The sequence below is a fragment of the Procambarus clarkii genome, chromosome 68 (assembly GCF_040958095.1).
Source record: "Procambarus clarkii isolate CNS0578487 chromosome 68, FALCON_Pclarkii_2.0, whole genome shotgun sequence".
NCBI classification, from domain to species: Eukaryota; Metazoa; Arthropoda; class Malacostraca; order Decapoda; family Cambaridae; genus Procambarus; species Procambarus clarkii.
The window spans coordinates 13,980,429-14,003,288 of record NC_091217.1 but is presented as its reverse complement, the minus strand read 5'-3'; the positions used below and the strand labels follow the sequence as shown (position 1 = coordinate 14,003,288).

General features: G+C 41.2%; 2 protein-coding genes across 7 annotated transcripts in view; both read right to left on the bottom strand.

Annotated features, from left to right (window-relative positions):
• Prdm13 (PR/SET domain 13) overlaps window positions 1-4,648 on the bottom strand; it is an 81,382-nt gene extending 76,734 nt beyond the window's left edge. Inside the window, exon 1 of the mRNA XM_069310876.1 lies at window positions 1,429-4,648. The gene's annotated coding sequence lies outside the window, so the exon portion shown is untranslated. The remainder of the gene's footprint in view (window positions 1-1,428) is intronic.
• Window positions 4,649-15,337: 10,689 nt separating this feature from the next.
• swm (Zinc finger protein swm) overlaps window positions 15,338-22,860 on the bottom strand; it is a 108,958-nt gene continuing 101,435 nt past the window's right edge. For all 6 annotated transcript variants that reach the window (XM_045769259.2, XM_045769266.2, XM_045769267.2 and 3 more), the window contains 2 exons: window positions 15,874-16,149; window positions 15,338-15,669 (listed from right to left, as the gene is read on the bottom strand). In XM_045769259.2, the coding sequence (XP_045625215.1) occupies window positions 15,544-15,669; window positions 15,874-16,149 (402 nt within the window). In that variant the 3' untranslated portion in view covers window positions 15,338-15,543. The remainder of the gene's footprint in view (window positions 15,670-15,873; window positions 16,150-22,860) is intronic.

Below are 22,860 nucleotides of genomic sequence, written 5' to 3'. Positions count from 1 at the left end.
AACATAATCGCAGCATAAATGTTATCATGTACTGTCCACCTACTTTTGAACCACCCTGTATATATATATTATATAATAATTTATAATAAATAATTTATTTTGCAGTATATCAACCATTTTTTTTACAAAATCCTTCAAAATGATTATATTATATATAATCACTAAGGACGCTAAATGACCCGACGAGGATTCGAACCCATGACGACCAGGATCTCTCCAAGACATATACAGTACCGTGACCACCGCACCGTTGAACAAAATCACTAAAAGTTGCACAACAGGTGGGAGCGGCGGTAAAAAAAAAAAAAATAGCGCACCAAACCCTGGCAATAATCAGGCGTACCTTTGACTTTAAGAAAAATAAAGTAGTCATTCAATTGTGTAAGTCTCTGGTGCGCCCCCCCCCCCCTCCTGGAGTATTGCATCCAGGCATGATGACCTCATCTCTAGAAAGACATAGTTTTTTTTGGAGAACGTTCAACACCGGGCAACAAAAACAATGTCAGAACTAAGTCAACTTTCATACCAGAACAGGTTGAGGGTCACAGGGCTAATTAACAACATTGGAAACCAGACATGATAGAGCTGATCTCATCGAAACATTAAAAATATTGAACAGTTTGGAGGGTGTTAATTTGGACAATATTTTAAATGTAAAGGTCAGATGTAACACAAACAAGGAGCAAAGGTTTCACGCTCAACAAGCCACAAAGTAGGACCGAGTACAGGAGATGCTTTCTCACCCACAGGGTTATAAACCCATGGAACCGCCTACCCGCCGAAGCCGTATATGCTAAAACTCTGCTGAACTTTAAAATCCAGCTTAAAAAAATCATCAGGACAAATGGGGGGAACCTTTGACAATCCGCCAGCTTCCTGTCCTCATCGAGGCCCCTATAGTATGTCAGTGGCCCTCAGGTAAATTCAGGTAAATATACCAGAAGTTTGCCCTACCCCTTTTCAGGGGCTCATCACAAGTTTTCAATTTATCTGTTGAAGACTTGAGTAAACTTGAACGGATCATCACTAATCAGGTGGTGACCTTAATGAGCTTCGCGGTCGGTTGACCTTAATGTCAATACCGAGTTCGAATCCCGGGCGGGACAGAAACGGTTGGGCACGTTCCCTATCACCTAATGTCTCTGTTCACCTAGCAGTGAACAGTTATGCAACTGTTGTAGGGGTACATCTTGGGGACGGTCAGTAATTCGACCTTGGGGACCTTGATATATGCCTAACGTATATACGTACACAGTCTGCTTGTCCCCCAACAAAATGAATTGTTACAGATATTGGTATTACCTGTCTATGGCTGCAGACTCGTCACACATTATACACCTGGGTGTATGAAGCCATGGAACAGTGGTAATAATAGGTGTGCAAGGGGGAGACAAAGTGGTAAATTATATTAAATTGTAATCCATTTACCATTACTCCTTGCCTCTGGTCCTCACTTTCGTCTTGCTACCCAAGTCACGTGGGTGAGCGTCCGGACGCGTCCAGGGGAGCTGAGAGAGCGCCACTGCCAGCCAGTTTCACTGTCTGCCTCGTGGAGAAACTGATCCAAGTCAACGACGCAGTTCCCATAACAACCCATGGTTGTGGCAAGCGTAGTCGGCTCACGACCCAACCCGTCCTCAGGCCAGGCTCCTTACAGCTTTGCCCGCCCCCCCTCTTCCCCCTAGACGCATTCAATTTTAACATACTGTATAGAGAAAAATTGGTTTGTTCTCATATATAAGTTGCTATTATTTTGCATTAAATTTAAATGTAAAGTTAGGCGTGTTAGATTAGGTGTTTAGGTTCTGTTGGCGATTATTTGTATTTGTAGTACGCGAGTGAAGCATTTACAGTGTTGTAGTTCAAACAAAAGTCGTCAGCGAAGCACTTGTTCCGGAAGTGTTCGGACGTCATCAGTTGATCAGCTGTGAGTCATGTGTAAACCACAGCCCGTCCTCCAAACAAAGACCCAAAAGTAATTCCATGCACCCACCAAAGCCCCTGTTTTTGAATGAAAACGGTTTACACACGACTCACAACTGATTTCGTTCGAACACTTCTGGAACAAGTTCTTCACTGACGAATTTTGTTCAAACCACAACACTATAAATGCTTCAACCACGTACTACAAATACAAATAATCGCCAACAGAACCTAAACACCTAACCTAACCTACCTTACGCCTATATATGCACAATATGCTAATATATTATAATATGAATTTATATTTGAGAAAATTCTTGGTTTGACTGAACAGCATGTTAAAGTTTATGAATGCGTCTGTGGGGTCGACCGCTGGATGTAATGGACTTGAGTCGAGGACGGGTTGGTAAATCGTTTTTCATTCATAAACAGGTAAACAGGGGGGTTTGGCGGGTGCATGGAATGAACTTTGGCCTTTATAAGGATGGGCTGACTGACAACTGATGATGATGATGATGATAAACACAACATACCGCCCTACGGTGCGGCAAGTCTCCCTCTAACACACACCTCTGTTTTAGTCGCCGCTCCCCCGTCTACAGCACAACGCAACAAGCACTTTTGAAAAACTTTATCATCTTCAACATAAACGCCTCTACCAACATCTGTACTGGTGCAGTCATCGGGAGGACAAACCCTTCATGCAAACTGCACCTACTATCAAGAAGAAGACAACTGATGACGTTCGAACACTTATCAAACAAATGCTTCGCTGACAAATTTTATTCGAACGAAATACCTTGGCCTTGAGGCACCACTGTATGGTCCTGTTGTATCAGCCCGTCCTCCAAACAAAGATCCAAAAGTGATTCCATCCACCCACCAAACCCCCTGTTTATGAATGAAAAGCGGTTTACACACGACTCACAACTGCTAACGTTCGAACATATCCGGAACAAGTGCTTCACTGACGAATTTTGTTCGAATCACAACGCTATAAATGCTTCACCCACATACTACAAATACAAATAATCGCCAACAGAACCTAAACACCTAACCTAACCTATCCTATATCTATATGTGCACAATATGCTAATATATTATAATATTAATTTATACTTGCGAAAATTCCCGTTTTGAATGAACAGCATGTTAAAATTTACGAATGCGTCTGTGGGGTTGACCGCTGAATGTAATGGACTTGAGTCGAGGACGGGTTGGTTAATTGTATTCAGACTCTGTCGTCAATACAGAGGCTCCAAGCTCTCAAGGCTGTTGCAGGTTATCACTCAGGCTATGGTGCCAATATCAGAATTGTCAAAATGATGTACCTTGCATATATCAGATTTTTAGTGGATTATTTTGCACCTCTTCTTCTTCTTCTACTTCTTAAAAGTAGGTGCAGTTTGCATGAAGGGTTCGTCCTCCCGATGACTGCACCAGTACAGATGTTAGGAGATGCGTGAATATTGAGAATGATAAGGGTCAAAAGTGCTGGGCGGGAGGAGCTGTAGATAGAGGGGGCGGCGACGAAAACTGAGGTGGACGTTAGAGAGAGACGTGCTGCTCCGGAGGGGGGTACGTTGAGCGCATGACGCCTACTAATATTTTTCCGGGATCTTCCGTATCGGAAAGCGCAAGAAGTATGCTTCCCAAATCAGCAACATGTCAGTGGACACCCGGCCACCAGGCGGCGCCCACGGCAGAGACATCTTATCCAGCACCCCATAAACAAACTCTTTTGCCCGTAGGAATAGCACCACGAGATCAGAAGCACTCGGGCATCCCGAGAAGGACCCAACACCTGATCCTCACGGGTCACGACCCCGGCAGCCGGGACAAGGCAACGAAGGAGGGGGAACCGCAGGGGACGCTGGCACGGTATCGACCTCATCACTGGGTACAGGAGCCAAGGCCTCCCGGTACACATCCTTCTTCAGCAACTTGACAAGGTCCCGATCATCAGGGGCAACCCTCCACTGCGGGGAGCCAACAGCAGGAGGCACAGGAAGCAACTCGGAGCCCCTCGCAACCCCGTCGCCTACAGCAGGGGACACTAGAGCACTATACTCCCCCACCTCCTCCCAAGGCACACCACGAAGGAGACACACACTGAGCCCGCCTCGAGTGCTTTAAAACAGGGCGCACCACACCACTCCCACCAGGCCCCACAACAGGCACGGCCACCATCACCGCATCCACTCGGTCCACACCCTCACCATCCGAAGAACCCACAGAGGCCTCACCGCCCACACTGTCCATGTCATCCAGGGAAATTGCCTCGGAACACTGGCGCGCACGCTTCTGCAAAGGGATGAAAGCATTAGAACTACAGTCGTCGATACACACAGGCATGGCTGGCACCTCCCACGGCCGATGCACCCCCTCCAAAACAGAAGAACCCACACCCCAATTGGAGTTCATGGAAGTTGGCATAAAATCCACGAATATTCCACTGAAGAATAGACATTATCAAAGAGAAAGGACAGTAACAGAGAACAAGAAAGAAATTAAGGGAAAGAGGAACACAGTTTACTAAAGGATCTCAGGATCAGGAACAGGGTCGGCAAAATCAGGGTTAGGGGGCATGGGTAAACTTAGTAAGGAAAGAGGGAAGGGAGCGAGAGAAGAGACCAGAGGCGGATTGACGGGGTCCGGAGGGGAGAGGACAACTGAGAGGGGCAGGCAAGGACAGTTGGAGGAGGGGGGGGGGGGCAGAAATCAGGGAGTGCACCTCAGGAAGGGCAGCAACAGAGGGGGCATCGGGGGCGGAAGAAACCTCCATATCAGAGACAGGGGGTTCGACTACTGAAATGGGAGGGGATGTAGTGACAGAGTCAGAGGGAGGGGGCGAGGAAGAAAGCAAAACCTTCTTACCCGCCGGAGAGGAAGAAGGAGAGGAGCCAAGCTTACGTTTCTGGCTCAAAGAGACAGGCGTTCCAGTAACAACGTACCGGGCGACAGACTCAATGGTCTCAGCAGGAGAAGAGGAACGAGAGCGAACAACACGAAGATTGCTGGAAGGATGATGGATATCAGCCTGAACAGACAGGTGGCGTAGAGGGTCAAGAGAATGGGGGGAGGGTCGGGAAGAAAGAGTGGGGGGAGATGGGGAAGAAGACAAAGGAGATATGGCGGACTGGGTAGGAAGGGGGTAATTTCTCCCAGACGGAGAACCGGGAGGGAGACCATCCGGGACAGGAGGCAAAGGAATAGGGGAGGTGGTGGTGGGTGTACGGGTTTAAGACCTGGAAACGGTTGTGAGACTGAGGAAGACGGGAAGGACGAGGAGAGGTAGAACGCAACACGCGAGCGTAGGAGACGCCCGCGAAAGGGGTGAGACGACGAACTTGGCGTCTCGCTTCAGGAAAACAGACGATCACGGTGCTTCAAGTTGAGGACGGCTTCATCGAGTTTGTAGTGCATACACGAGCGTGAGAAGGTAGGGTGGGTTTCACCGCAATTGAGGCAGCGAGCCTGGGGAGAAGTGCACTCGGACTTGAATGACTATCGTCCCCACACATGAGGCACACACACACAGTACTGGTGCATTTGAGGACACCGTGCCCGAACTTCCAACACTTATTGCATAGTCTAGGAGGGGGAATGTACTCCTGAACGGAGCATCTAGCACCAGCAAGAATAATAGAGGGCGGAAGGGTCCTACTATCAAAGGTGATTTTTACAACTCGAAGGGGCTGACGGCGATGACCACGAGGGGGTGTAGTAAACGTGTCCACCTGGAGGACAGAATGGCCTTAGGCTTCGAGGATATGTTTAATATCCTCATGGCAATCGTTGAGGTCCCGAACACCAGTTGCAACATGGTGCGGGAGGAGAACAGTGAACAACACTGGCATTTAACCGAGCGTTCTTGGAGACCCGAACAGGGGTCTCTCCAATGCAGGACAGCGGCCAAGCGAGTAGCTGCATCCTGAGAAGGAGCAGCGACAACACGCGTACCGTAACTGGTGGAGTTAAAAATAACAGAGGCATCTACTTAATCAACAAGGTGTTTATGGAGGGAGAAATCGTCAGTAGAAGAATCCAGATGGTGGAGATCAAAGTATTTAGCCCACGTAGCGGGACCAAACAAGGCGTATTACGGGAAGGGATCGTGCGAGTGCGGCCGTGGCGGGAACGGCGTTGAGAACCCCCAGAGTTCATAGGGGTAAAAGGCGCAGTAGTCACAATGAGAGACGGAACCGTGCCAGGGGACGAGGTGGTCACCACTGGGGGCTGGGGACTCGACCCTACCGCAGAGGGAGGGAGGGGAGCTGAGGAGAGTAGTCAGGTCGTCGGGGCCCAATGCAGCAGGGGCTACAGAGCCTGGTCTTCCAACACAGTCCGACTCGGGGCTTGGTCGCCCACCCCACGAGCCTGAAAAAATACAAGGGAAACATTATCAGCCATGAAAACGAGGAAAAACTTTCATTCACGAATGCCCCCCCCACACCCACCATGGAGCCACAATTAGAGGCAGGACACCCAACAAGAAGCTATCGCCGATCTTGCCGGGGCCCCCCCAGGGGTGCGTCGTGAGTATACGCCCCACAAACGCCACCTTAAGAACCGTGAGTCCGTCGAGAGCGGGTTCAGTGACGAGAGGAGGATTGACAATAAAAGGGTCCCCACGCTCGAGACGTTGGGTACTACAGTTCTACGGGTGCAAGAGTATACCTCCTCAAACACCCGAGCTTCGAAACAAAAGAAGGTCGAAAGAAATAATCAAAACAGGCAAAAGGTCGGCAGGAAATGACAATTAGATAAGAGAAGAGGGGGGAGAAAAAGGAAACACGAGTAAAAGGAAAAGCGGCCTGGCAAAATTGGTAAAGGCAGCAGCAGGAGCATAAGGCTGCAAAAGGACAGAGGACTGACCCACGGAGCATCACACTCCGGCAGCTGCCCACCAAGCTCCCTCACGGAGAGGAGCCAGACAGTGAGGGGGGGGGGGTCATTGGAGGAGCAAGGTCAGGGCCCAATGCAGCGGGGGCTACAGAGCCAGGTCTTCCAACAAAGTCAGACTCAGGGGCTTGGTTGTCCAACCCACAAGCCTGAGAATGTACAAGAAAAACATTATGACAAAAAATGATGATAGACTTTCATTCACGAATGTGCCACCACACCCACCATGAAGCCACAATTAGTGGCAGGACACCCAACAAAAGACATGCTGCCGATCTTGCCGGGGGCCCCCCCCCCTTGGAGTATACGCGTGAGTATACGCCCCACAAATGCCACCTTAAGAACCGTCAGTAGTCGAGATCGGGTTCAGTGACGAAAGGAGGAGTGACAATAAAAGGGTCCCCTCGTTCGAGACGTTGGGTACTACAGTTCTACGGATGCAAGACTATGCCTCCCCAAACACCCAGACACCAAAATAAAGGAAGGCCGAAAGAATCAAAACAGGCAAAAGGTTGGCGGGGAATGACAAAAACAAAACATAAGGAAAAGGTAAAGTTGTCCAGCACAATCAGAGAGGACAGCAGCAGGAGCACAAGGGTACAAAAGGTCAGAAGACTGTCTCAAGGAGCATCACATTCCGGCAGCCGCCCACCATGCCCCCCTCACGGCAACAACGAGCTGGAATGGAATGGGGACAAAGGCACTAGGTATGAGGATCAATTTGTCAGTAAAACAATAAATATTATGATAGTATGGAGATGCAATTTAATTTATTTGTGAAATGGAATAATGAGATGATTGGTTGTCTATATAATCCCTTTTGTAACTATATTTTGTGGTTCATTTTCCTTTTTTTTTTTATATTGTATTCAATGAACCATGTATATACATATTTTTTTTTGTACAGGACCTTAATGTGCATGCTTTAAAAATATATTTTTTGCATGCTTTGTTTTGCAATCTTGTTTGGTCCATATGTTGTTTTTTCAAATATATCTCAACGATACAAACAAGTATTTATATACAGTGGTGTATACAACAGCATCATTAAATATCAAATGGACATATTTGTGAAACACTGGCTTAAGACTCTAATAGGAATTCCTAGAGTTTAAACTCTGACTACAACAATGTACAATAACTAAGAACAAAATTTATATTTCAAATACATATGACTGATTTAAGTGACTGAATGAGCTACATGCCAAACTATGCACTGCAATGCCTGTGCAATTTTTTTGTCATAATTATGAAGAATGACATGTTAAATATAGCTTACTAAAATATGAAAAAGTACACAATACACACAGCCACTTGTGTGCATACACACAGGTGTAGACACTAAAACAACACACACACACATACCTGTATGTGCACAAACATGCACATGCAAAAATAATAAAAAGCCCTAGGCCATGGTGAAGCAAAATCTTTGATGATGAATATTTAGAGCAAGGCTATTTCAATTGACATATTATACTCTTAGTACTAAGGCCTTAAAACCTAAAGTTGGTGGTCCATTTTCAGACAACTGACAGAGCATATGGTCAGATCATCTATAATGACAAAAACCAATACATTTCCTTTTAGAGATCTTTACTCTACTTCAGTACAACAGTTAACACTAAACTGCACATAAGCTATTTCTGTCTTGGAGGAAAAAAAATACCACACCAATAAATTTATCTAACATAAATAAATGAATAACTGTGTGCTATTATTGCAACCAATGCAGTAGTCAGTGTTGAGTAATGGTCATTAACACCTTCATGAACATGGGTAACAGCTTAATATTGTACCCAACACTAATGTATAATTTAATGCACACCAAGTTTTGTTTTATAACAAATTCATCCAAAACCAAAAAAAGTACCTTAATACTGTTACTCATCAAATGACACTATTAGTTCATTACTTCATTGATAATGATAAGTGAAGAATACCGATGAGCACAATAACAATACAGTATAGTGGAAGAGGAAACTACACACTGCCAAACATTAATATTAAACAGACTCAGTTTTTTCCTTCAACTAAGTTATATAACATTCAAGTTACTTAAATTTTAATCATCAGCTGTGTAATCAAGTCTAATAGTATATACTGATCTCTTCATTAACAATAACTGGGGAAAGAAAAAAATTATATTTTATTCATATATTCCTTCTACTTTTAAGAAAAAGCATTTCCAATTTGTGTTTAGACTTAACTCTCTGAAATGCAACTACCTTTTCCCTAAAAATTATCTTCAGGAAAAGGTAATTTCATATAGCTTACTAAAGATATTAAGTACACTTAAATGAATATATTTAATATAACAAATGTGGTGCTCTGCTCTATCATACAAATGGTGCATTGCAGCACTAATGGTCAATGTCTAATATGAAGAATACACACTTAAACAAGATGTAGACTAGCTGGCAAGTGTGTTGCCACCTTAAAATTAATGACAATTTGATCAAGCCATGTTAAGACCAGTGGTGATTTTCAAGATATTAATATTAATTACCAGAGACCTCACCATATAATCTTTCCCAAAAATGCAAAGCATGTCATTTAACCCTAAAGCAACCAATATAGATCACTGATATAACAATTTATAATAATGTAGCTGTTAATATAAGCTTTAAGTATAGCGTCTCTTACAAAATGTCAGTTATTTTTATATTAAAAATGTTCATTGAAGAGGCACTGTCTCCACAATATTCATAATACTGTGCTTGCTATTTTAACATTGAACTTTAATCCAGGAGTAACTATTAAATGCTGGTTACACGAGGCTGCTAAGTGCATGTCATGTTATTTCCTAGATCTAAAATTAATGTACACAGACATGATGCTTTTTTAAGTAATACTAAATCAACTTTGATAATGACAATTTAGACAGTAAATCTAGTCATTATTTTTTTTTCAGTTCTTCATAATGGTTAATTTTGGTATGGAGCCATCTATGACTGTGTACCTGAATAGCAGCGTTTTATTGCACTCTTTCACTAACAAATACTAGTAGAATCAAGAAGCTGCTTAAGCAAGCCAAGTCACAAATACTTATATTAATATATAATTTTTGTCTAGTCACATCTTCAAAGTGCCCAAAATAATTAATTTACAAACAAAACTAATGTAATGTTTTGTCTCATGGAACTTCATGATCAACATATGTTAAATAGCAAACCAGTTTCTAATTAGTGTTTCCAATTAAAATAAAATAAAAGTGCCTACTGCATATTGTTTTATTATGACAATTCTAATAAAACAATGAACACCAATGTCTTATATTTTATATATATATATATATATATATATATATATATATATATATATATATATATATATATATATATATATATATATATATATATATATATATATATATATATATATATATATATATATATATATATATATATATATATATATATATATATATATATATATATATATATATATATATATATATATATATATATATATATATATATATATATATATATATATATATATATATATATATATATATATATATATATATATATATATATATATATATATATATATATATATATATATATATATATATATATATATATATATATATATATATATATATATATATATATATATATATGTCGTACCTAATAGCCAGAACGCACTTCTCAGCCTACTATTCAAGGCCCGATTTGCCTAATAAGCCAAGTTTTCACGAATTAATGTTTTTTCGTCTACCTAACCTACCTAACCTAACCTAACCTACCTTTTTTTGGCTACCTAACCTAACCTTACCTATAAATATAGGTTAGGTTAGGTTAGGTAGGGTTGGTTAGGTTCGGTCATATATCTACGTTAATTTTAACTCCAATAAAAAAAAATTGACCTCATACATAGAGAAAAGGGTTGCTTTATCATTTCATAAGAAAACAATTATAGTAAATATATTAATTCAGGAAAACTTGGCTTATTAGGCAAATCGGGCCTTGAATAGTAGGCTGAGAAGTGAGTTCTGGCTACTAGGTACGACATATATATATATATATATATGAATGAAAACTCACACCCCAGAAGTGACTCGAACCCATACTCCCAGAAGCAACACAACTGGTAACTACAGGGCGCCTTAATCCGCTTGACCATCACGGCCGTCAAAAGGAAGTGATAGCCGAGGCTATTTGAGCCACTTCCCCGACGGCAACTCGGATGGTAATCTTGGGCATAGCATTTCACCAAATCACCTCATTCTTTGGGGCACACGTGAGGAACACAAATGCGAACAAGCCTGAATGGTCCCCAGGACTATATGCGAATGAAAACTCACACCCCAGAAGTGACTCGAACCCATACTCCCAGAAGCAACACAACTGGTAACTACAGGGCGCCTTAATCCGCTTGACCATCACGGCCGTCAAAAGGAAGTGATAGCCGAGGCTATTTGAGCCACTTCCCCGACGGCAACTCGGATGGTAATCTTGGGCATAGCATTTCACCAAATCACCTCATTCTTTGGGGCACACGTGAGGAACACAAATGCGAACAAAACTCACGTGTGCCCCAAAGAATGAGGTGATTTGGTGAAATGCTATGCCCAAGATTACCATCCGAGTTGCCGTCGGGGAAGTGGCTCAAATAGCCTCGGCTATCACTTCCTTTTGACGGCCGTGATGGTCAAGCGGATTAAGGCGCCCTGTAGTTACCAGTTGTGTTGCTTCTGGGAGTATGGGTTCGAGTCACTTCTGGGGTGTGAGTTTTCATTCGCATATAGTCCTGGGGACCATTCAGGCTTGTTCGCATTTGTGTTCCTCACGTGTGCCCCAAAGAATGAGGTGATTTGGTGAAATGCTATGCCCAAGATTACCATCCGAGTTGCCGTCGGGGAAGTGGCTCAAATAGCCTCGGCTATCACTTCCTTTTGACGGCCGTGATGGTCAAGCGGATTAAGGCGCCCTGTAGTTACCAGTTGTGTTGCTTCTGGGAGTATGGGTTCGAGTCACTTCTGGGGTGTGAGTTTTCATTCGCATATAGTCCTGGGGACCATTCAGGCTTGTTCGCATTTGTGTTCCTCACGTGTGCCCCAAAGAATGAGGTGATTTGGTGAAATGCTATGCCCAAGATTACCATCCGAGTTGCCGTCGGGGAAGTGGCTCAAATAGCCTCGGCTATCACTTCCTTTTGACGGCCGTGATGGTCAAGCGGATTAAGGCGCCCTGTAGTTACCAGTTGTGTTGCTTCTGGGAGTATGGGTTCGAGTCACTTCTGGGGTGTGAGTTTTCATTCGCATATAGTCCTGGGGACCATTCAGGCTTGTTCGCATATATATATATATATATATATATATGTCGTACCTAGTAGCCAGAACACACTTTTCACCCTACTATGCAAGGCCCGATTTGCCTAATAAGCCAAGTTTTCCTGAATTAATATAATTTCTCTAATTTTTTTCTTATGAAATGATAAAGCTACCCATTTCATTATGTATGAGGTCAATTTTTTTTTATTGGAGTTAAAATTAACGTAGATATATGACCGAACCTAACCAACCCTACCTAACCTAACCTAACTTATCTCTATAGGTTAGGTTAGGTTAGGTAGCCGAAAAAGTTAGGTTAGGTTAGGTTAGGTAGGTTAGGTAGTCGAAAAACAATTAATTCATGAAAACTTGGCTTATTAGGCAAATCAGGCCTTGCATAGTAGGCTGAGAAGTGAGTTCTGGCTACTAGGTACGACATATATATATATATATATATATATATATATATATATATATATATATATATATATATAATATATTTATATATATATATATATATATATATATTATATAATTATATATATTATATATATATTTATTTTAAGTAATGCTTGTGTGTATTAAACCAGTCTGGGTAATTATGCACCACAAATTAATCATCACCGAGTTGATAGTTAATCTATAACAAATTGTTTGATGTACCTAAAATTTCAGCATGTAAATTTCCCCAACTTACAACTTTTCACTGGATGCCTGCCTAGATAATTTTGTGACCTCTTGGTATATCAAGTAAGCATTTAACCTTCAACTGCTGTCTATAGTCAACCAAACACGCATATCCCATCAACCTGCAACTTTTCTATCACAATCTATTTGACAAAGCAGTTGTGCAGAGCATGGGCAATATTTGTTCTTCATTATGGAGCATTTTATGGCACAAAGGCAAAAAAATATATTACAAAATTTATTCAATAAATGATAGCTTAAAATAATATGATTGACTGCCAACAAATGCAAGATAACAAAGAATGGGATGTTAAAACTGCCACATTAGTTAAACAGTAACCACAATTTTTATTGATTTACGTAAGAACTGCATATATATAGTAGAGATTAATAAAATAACATTTATAATTACCAAGCAAGTTATGGAACTGGTTTTAAGATTTACTTAAAGGGTTTCTTTCTTAATTTAAGTCTGCCAAAATATTATTCTCAAATTAACATGGAAATCTTGTATACTATAATTTTATAAAGAACATAAAAGTTTTTACAATTAAATCAGTAAAAATTATGCCACATTAATAAGAAGTGTGTGTATGTGAGAGAATACGGCAAGCTGCTAATATAATCACTGGGTAAGATGAAAATCATCGAAAATACTAACATTTTAGCTTATTAGGTTGTTATGAACTAATGTTTAAAGCAAGAGAGATTGAGAGAGTGAGCAACATGGGGACACTAAAGCCCCGAAATCATCTCAAGATAACCTCAAGATAACATTAAAAAGGATTGATAACATCATTACTTCTTCCTTTGTTGCTCAACAAATATTTACCTGTAGATTTAAATAATTTAACTTGCATATTAGAAGAACTGAAAAGGTAAATCTCCTAAAGTGACTTGGTGCTCCTAAAGGTGCTCCTAAAGAGCACCTAAATCTTTTCAATGAAAAAGGAATATCACATATAAGTATACAAGAAAAAAAAGAAACATAATAATGAGTTAATACACAAAAGCACTCCCATTTGTTTTTTATCTCATATAGTTATTTTTGTTTAATTGAATTACATAGGTTTTGAAATTTGGTTGCACTCAGAAACATGATGATAAAAACTGTCAACATTCTCAGTGCTCGACCTTATTTACCTGAAACCATGGAAAACATCTTTCTCACAACATGTTTTGTGAATATTTCAATTATTTCTCACAAACTTTCCATCAAAGCTTAATACTGTATGTAAAAGCAGATGAAATGGCCATAATATACTATGTATACTATACATGTATAGTATATACAGTATATTTCCATACTCTAAGAATCCTCAATCATGTTTACAAGTCTACAAAACAGGCGGTATTAGCACTGTCTTCTTCAATAAAACAAATCAGTAAAAATTTGACATTATTGTATCAATGCAAATCTAGTGTGACTGTCCAAAATTTAAAAAATAATAATAATAGAGCCAAGACCAAAAGGCTATATAGCACTGTCTGCATTACAGAACATTCAAGGGGTCCTAAATATCATTTATATTCCTTGAAGATTCAGAAAATCAGTGACAGAAGACAAGAATCACGATCTTACACCTCAAATATGGCAGGAATGTTCGGCCAAACAATGGTTCAATGGAATCGATATTGGTACGAGAGTATGGTTAATAAATAATACCATACTAAATGTTCATCAAATTATTACTCTGAGTACATTAAAACAGTAGATTCAAAATAATCAAATGCTTGATATACAGTATACATAAATATATTGATTATTTATAAGTATAACAATTTCAATACAGAATCAACATTTCTTAACGTTGAAATTATGCACCATACCCTCTAAGACAATTATATTACCTACTGAAACAAAATAATCTCTCTGTACTAATAACTAGCTATCTTTAAATGAACAAAGCTATCTTTGTCAATCAAAATGATACTTTTATTGATCTTTTTTTACTATGATGTATTGTGCTACTGGTTTAAATCACCCCGCTGAAATTTTACCAACTAATATCATATCTAAGATAAACTTAATTATGGATTAGATGCTACTTTAAACAATTACATTTACCATATCTAACTAGCAAAAAAACATTTCACACATACAGTATTTAGTTGTTTAATTTACTCAAAAAATATTAAAAATCAATTAGCCATAATACAATTTTTTTTTTTTTGCCGCAACTTCCTGCTTGTGATTTCATATACCTACTGTACTGCACCAATTAAATGCAAATTGGGTTTCTAAGGATTAGTAAAAAGTGTCATACACGTTAACCTTAATAATAGATATCAATGAACATTGTGACTGACATCTCATTTTATATACAAAACACTGCCATCCATCAGAGCTGGAAACTGTACAACCTAGATACCATTATTACACTGATGAGCAACCACAAAACAAAAAATACGCACTTAAGTTAACACTGAAAAGAAACAACTGATATCAAGAATGAGTGATGGGCAATATCTGGTCTTATCAATTCATCCGAGTCATAGTTTGTTGCTACTACTAATATAAATTAGTTAAAAAAAAAATAATAACTGTTAAGATAATTTTATTCCTGCATGTCATTTTCTTACAAGTTAAAGTTTAACAATGAGAACCTTCTTAATTGTTCTGTCTCGAATCTATCACGTCTGTCTGAACGACTTGCACTGCATTATTAAACCAAACAAATTTTTATTTGTTATCAGTAAATTCACACATTTCCTCTTATGTCCATCACTTTTCACTAATGCCATATCTACCTCCTCCAGGATCTTACTTCTTCCTCATCTTCTTCTACTTCTTCCTCTTCCTCTTCAAACAGAACTGGTTGCTCACCTTCTTCTGTCTCGACTTCTTCTACAATTTCTTCTGTAATCTCCTCCTAAAGAGAAGAATTTAAGAATAAATAAAAATTGAAGCCTACACATTGCTCATGATATATTGGGAATGTATTATCACTACAACCTGCAAGATGATGAATACAGTATTACAACTCATAAGTTTCCAGCTTAAAAAGTCTATACTATGCATGAATTTGTTTTAGTTTATTTTCTGGATATAACAATGAATACCTAACACCACTCACCAGAGTGTCATCTGAAGAGAGCAATGGCGTAGTGGTGTGTGGAGCAACACTGGTGTATGTATGTGACGATACGTGATGAGGTCCTGCCATACTCGTTGCTGTGGACTGTGTGGAGATTGGGAGAGCAGTATCAAAGACCCACGTAAGGGTGAGAAGACGGTCTCCAAGAGTCCGACCCTCGCTCATGGCCTTCTCTGCCTCACGCCGTGAAGCATACTGAATAGTCACAGCAGGAGTTTGTCCATCCCATATATAATTGGTTATCTTGCCTAAAGTCTGTTAAGGAAACAAATTAGGATTTATAAGCAGAGTTTAATCCAATTGGTAGTAAAAACAATAAAGTGGTGACAACAGTGCAGAGAAACACAATTACTGTATCAGAGTAAACTTTAACACTTGGTAACATTTTGCCTATAAATGCAAAAAGTTATCTACAATTAATGTCTACTCTTACCTTGATTATTTCTCTACATTTAATGTTTAAAAAGAACAGCAATTGGTTACACAGTATCCAACTGTTTAATATACAAAACAGGCACTGTAACATTAAAAAACCCAGCATTGAATGTAATGAAATGCCATTTTCTGGGCGAGTCTCGGAGGCTCCCTGGAGCTTACTAGGCTGATATGCTAATGTCAGACTTTGGTATCAGTCATGTGTATGGAGTTCTTAATAACATGGGTTGAACATTTGTTTTATCGCGCGCATTTTAAAACCAGTCCCCCAAAAAATTGGATAAAAACCTGATTTTTGCAATTATTTTAGTGGACGACGCAGCATTGCGTCATTACCGAGATTACCGACAGTAAACTGATGACGCAATGCTGCGTCGTCACCGGACGAAAGTGTTAAAAAAAAACATTTATTAGCACTTTAATTTTAAAACAAACTTCGGTTTACCTTGTTGAAGGTAAGTTACACCCGATTGATGCTACACATCTTTAAGTTAAGAATTCTGACAAATTTACATAACCTAACCTAACAACGCTAACATTACATGAGCTTGGCAAGGTCAGTTTTGACTGCTAGCTGCTGAAGCTTCACTGGTTGAAGGTCCTTGGCTTGCTTGTGAGGTTTCACTAGTTGATGATCCTTGGCTTGCTTGTGAGGCTTCATTGGTTGAAGATCCTTGGCTTGCTTGTGAGGCTTCACTGGTTGAAGATCCTTGGCTTGCTTGTGAGGTTTCACTAGTTGAAGGTCTTTGGCTTGCTTGTGAGGCTTCCCTGGTTGAAGATCCTTGGCTTGCTTGTGAGGCTTCCCTGGTTGAAGATCCTTGGCTTGCTTGTGAGGCTTCCCTGGTTGAAGATCCTTGGCTTGCTTGTGAGGCTTCCCTGGTTGAAGATCCTTGGCTTGCTTGTGAGGCTTCCCTGGTTGAAGATCCTTGGCTTGCTTGTGAGGCTTCACTGGTTGAAGATCCTTGGCTTGCTTGTGAGGCTTCCCTGGTTGAAGATCCTTGGCTTGCTTGTGAGGCTTCACTGGTTGAAGATCCTTGACTTGCTTGTGAGGCTTCACTGGTTGAAGGCCCTTGGCTTACTTGTGAGGCTTCATTGGTTGAAGGTCCTTGGCTTGCTTGTGAGGTTTCACTGGTTGAAGATCCTTGGCTTGCTTGTGAGGCTTCATTGGTTGAAGGTCTTTGGCTTGTGAGGCTTCCCTGGTTGAAGATCCTTGGCTTGCTTGTGAGGCTTCACTGGTTGAAGGCCCTTGGCTTGCTTGTGAGGCTTCATTGGTTGAAGGTCCTTGGCTTGCTTGTGAGGTTTCACTGGTTGAAGGCCCTTGGCTTACTTGTGAGGCTTCCCTGGTTGAAGATCCTTGGCTTGCTTGTGAGGCTTCACTGGTTGAAGATCCTTGGCTTGCTTGTGAGGCTTCACTGGTTGAAGATCCTTGGCTTGCTTGTGAGGCTTCACTGGTTGAAGGTCTTAGGCTTACTTGTGAGGCTTCACTGGTTGAAGAGCCTTTGCTGGCTGTTCTTACCAAATAAGAATAGAGCTTAGCTTCCCTCCTGTGTTCATTAGCCTCTCTTATGATCAGCTCTTTGGTTTGCCTCTAGTACTGATATATGTTACTAACTTCTGGATTAGCACAGTGAGATGAAAAATTAATTAACATGTCAACAGAAAACGAGTAAGCTGTATTTTGTTGTCTGTGGTGTTGGTTCATCATTTCCATGGTCATCCTCTGTCTCTTCATCAACCTCACCAGTAACGGACTGGCCAACTTCTTCTTCACTCATCACACCATATCCTGGGTTATTAGCATCTCTTTCAAGCCAATCAACCACATCATGTATGTCTAAATTTTTGCCGGCATTTCTGAACACACCATTTCTGAACATTTCATGGATTTCATCTGCAAATCCCTAAAAATTCATATTTTCCTCCTCATTGTTGACTGTTGCTTTGAGGATTTTATTCCAGAAATTGTTCAAACTTAATTCCTTTACTTCACTCCACACTTTGGCCCAGTTATAAATTGTTTCCTTGATGGAGTAGTTCTTCAAATTTTCAAGGGTTCTTTTAGCCCTATTGTCCATGCCAAGTTCTTCATCTTCCTCGAGAGGCAAAACTACCAAATCTTTCTCGAGTGTCTTTTTGGTGTACAATTTCTTTGTGGCACGGATAACACGGAGAGGTGGTATGAGGAAGTGCCATATGTGTTATCTTGCCATCATGCAAGGATAAGGTGCCAATTCTGGGGTGGGCAGGTGCATTATCAAGCAACAGCAAAGCCAGAACTTTGCTTGGCCTCACTTTGAATTTCTTAATTTGATGGTAACGAATTTCCTTGCACAACACATCACAAAACCAAGAAAGATAGATCTCCCGTGTAAACCATGCATTCTTTGAGCTACAATATTTCACAGGCAGTCTGTCCAAGCAATGTTGAAAGACTCTTGGTTTCTTGGATTTGCCAAAAATTGCACACGTGATTCTGTCTGTGCCATTGGCACCCATCATGGCTGACAGCTTGTCCTTGTTGACCTTATGCCCTGGCACACAACCCAAACTCCTCATAGCTAGAGTTTTTTCTGGAAAACTACTCAAATACAGCCCAATTTCATCACCATTATAGATTTGATAAGAATAAAAATTATTAGCCAAAAGTATGGTCTTAATTTGTGTTTAACCCTTAAACTGTGCACTTGCAGGCCCTTGTTTGGTTTGCGCAACGCGCCTCCGGGCATTTGTATTTTTCACGTTCCATTCGTAACTCTTGCGGCGACATGGGGGTTTACATCGGCTTCCTCAGGGCTCTTGTAAACAGACGCCATCTTTAAAAGAAATCGTGATCCACATTCCCGGGTGTGAGAACCTCAGTACTGAGTGAGCAACCAAGGCCAGCACATGCAGCATGAGCTCACAGCACTGCTGTTCAGCTTGTGACCACAGTATTGCCTAATAATGTCATTATATATATATAAATTGTATTATTTAGCCATGATAGTATTACAGAAGAGCCTGAGTGTGATAATGATTGTGTACAATATTCAAATATTAGTGATTCAATGCTGTTCACGATGTTCACAGCGCTAGCCACAGCACCACGGCATTATTTTGTCCATCTAGGAATCTTCAAATGACTTCTTAGGTTCCTTTATAAAATAAACTTGTGGTAAATTTTTATTTACAGGAATTCGTGACCAGGATTGTGATAATAGCAGGAGTGTGGTGATAATTATTGGATAATTAGCACTGAGTACCAATCGAGGTAGACTCACTTTGTGTGTGGCAGCCACTCTTGTTTTGCTCACATGCTAGCTTAGTGGTTCACTATGGGGAACACATATGTACATGGGTATATACTGTAACCCCGCGATTATCCGGGATTCAAACATCCGGAAAACGCCCTTATACGGCCAAAATCGTGATCGGATAAAGTTATCACAATATCCGGCCAAAATGGCCACAGGAACCGGATAAAAGCTGGTTTGGCCGGATGAAAATATAGCCATACCGTATTAATCCCGTCTGTGGCTCTAGACGCATGGTGGAGGAGGGGGGTGGGGTGGGTGGGTGGTGTTGGGAGGGTGGGAGGGGTGCATCAGGAGGGACCACCTGGGTACAGGAATTACCAATAATTTTAGAACAATTAATCATAGCCAAAAACAAATGAAATAACTACTAGTAATTATGTAATAACAAATAAATAAGTTTCCTAAAAGCATTGTGCACAGGCTGAAGTTTCCTTCAAAAATATTGTGAATTTTTTTCCTCCTGGCAGCCTACGTAACGCGCTATCCCAAGTGGACCCGTCCAACACTGGTCAACCCATGTGCGTCCGTCCCTCGTGTTATACACAGTGCTGCGCCATTAGTGAAATATTTTTTTAAATAACTTTTTTATTTTCATAGTAACTTTGAACATTTTTGGCCAAGACTATGTCTGGTAGCAGCATCAATCGTTCTGGAGGTGTTAAGAGGAAGAAAGTTGTCCTAACAATAAAAGACAAGTCACAGTTATACACCTCAACCAGTGCGGCCTCACAGTGTTGCGCCATTAGTGAAATATTTTTTTAAATAACTTTCTTAATTTTCATAGTAATTTTGAACATTTTTGGCCAAGAATATGTCTGGTAGCAGCATCAATCGTTCTGGAAGTGTTAAGAGGAAGAAGATTGTCCTAGCAATTAAAGACAAGTTACGTGTTGTTCAACCAGTGAGGCGTCACAGGCAGCCAAGCGCCTTCAACAAGTGAGGCGCCACAGGCAAGTCAAGCTCCTTCAACAAGTGAGGCATTACAGGCAAGCCAAGCACTTTCAACAAGTGACGCGCCACAGGCAAGCCAAGCGCTTTCAACAAGTGAGGCGCAAGCAAGCGCCTTTAACAAGTGAGGCGTCACAGGCAAGCCAAGCGCCTTCAACAAGTGAGGTGCAAGCAAGCGCCTTCAACAAGTGAGGCCTCACAGGCAACCCAAATGCCCTCAACCAGTGAGGCTTCAGCAGCTGGCAGTCAAAACTAACTTAGCTTAACCCTTAAACTGCGCATCGCGCCTGCAGGCTCACGTCTGGTTTGCGCAACGCGCCTCCGGGTATTTGTATTTTTCACGTTCCATTCAAAACTCCCGCGGCTACATGGGGTTCACATCAGCTTCCTCAGGGCTCTTGTAAACAGACGCCATCTTTAAAAAAAATCGTGGTCCACATTCCCGGGTGTGGGCCTCAGTAGTGTGTGAGCAACCAAGGCTGGCGCTCGCAGCATGAGCGCACAGCACTGCTGTTCAGCATGTGACCACAGCATCGCCTAATAATGTCAAAATATATATATAACTTGTATTATTTAGCTATGATAGTGTTATATTAGAGCCTGAGTGTGATAATGACTGGGTACAATGTTCAAATATCAGTAATTCAATGCTGTTCACGATGTTCACAGCGCTAGCCACAGCACCACAGCATTATTTCGTTCATCTAGGAATCTTCAAATGATTTCTTAGGTTCCTTTTCAAAATAAACGTGTGGTCAATTATTCATTTACAGGAATTAGTGACCAGGATTGTGATAATAGCAGGAATGTGGTTATAATTAGCGTTGTGCGTAGTATTGTGGAAGGAGGAATTTTGATGAGGGAGGGAGGGCGAGAATTGAGGTAGCCTCATTGTGTGTGTGGCTGCCACACACACAATGTTTTGCTCACCATACTAGCTTAGTGGTTCGCTATGGGCAACACATATGTACATGGGTATATATAGTGTGTGTATATAGTGTAAGAACAGCAACAGAAGAATGTTGAGAGGAGCTATTTTGGTGAGGGAGGTGACGTAATCGTAGCGTCGTCTGCTGTGTGATTTTTCATGCAGTGTATGGTGGCCACTGTACTGTTTGGACACAATACCGGCTTACTTGCATAGTTCTGGTAAATAAAACATGTAGATAGGTATATAGAACATGTGTAATAAGAACTATAACAATATGGTGGGAGGAGCAATGTTGGCGAGTAAGATGTTGGAGTGAGGGAGACAGGCTGGGTGTGGCTGCTCTCACTCGAGGTGTTCTGAATGTGTTCATGGCCAAATGCTCCTATTGGCCCATACGAGGCAGCTGCTATTGGCCCATACGAGGCAGCTGCTATTGGCCCATACGAGGCAGCTGCTATTGGCCCATACGAGGCAGCTGCTATTGGCCCATACGAGGCAGCTGCTGTTGCCCATACGAGGCAGCTGCTGTTGGCCCATACGAGGCAGCTGCTGTTGGCCCATACGAGGCAGCTGCTATTGGCCCATACGAGACAGCTGCTATTGGCCCATACGAGGCAGCTGCTATTGGCCCATACGAGGTAGCTGCTATTAGCCCATACGAGGCAGCTGCTATTGGCCCATACGAGGCAGCTGCTATTGGCCCATACGAAGCAGCTGCTACACGGTGTTCTGAATGTGTTGATAGTGAATGTATATAGTGTGTGACAGTGTATAGTGTGTAAATAGATTGTATATATACACAAATTAGCATGATACATAGTAAATATGTGCTGCATATGTGTACACAAGTTTCATGCACGTAACACAGTGTCTACGGACAGTACGGATGTTGTACTGCGATATTATAGTGTACGTGTTCATTATACATTGGATTGGCACATAAAAACAATGAAAATGTATTTGGAAAGGTGCGCAAAAAATGAACGAAAATATATTCGCGGCAACTCACGCGCCCCGCCCCGAGCGCCCCACCGCCCCCGAGAGCTTACGGCACGAGCGCACGGGGAATGATGACGTCACGCCCCAACTTCCGGACCCCATAGCAGCCAAAGTAAGTACAATTTCGACTTTTTTTTTACATACCCATACTGAGGGAAGGGTTTTTGACACTTTAAAAAGAAAAAAGAATTTTTTCCAGAGAATTTATTTCCTGCGCACTGCGGGGGTGTCACATTTGGAGGCAACGCAGTTAAGGGGTTAATGAACTGTACAGTAATTTTAAGTGTTAATTTTAGTGTTGTGTTAGTATAGGTTACGTAAATTGTTAAGAATTTTTAACTTCAAGATGTGTGGCAT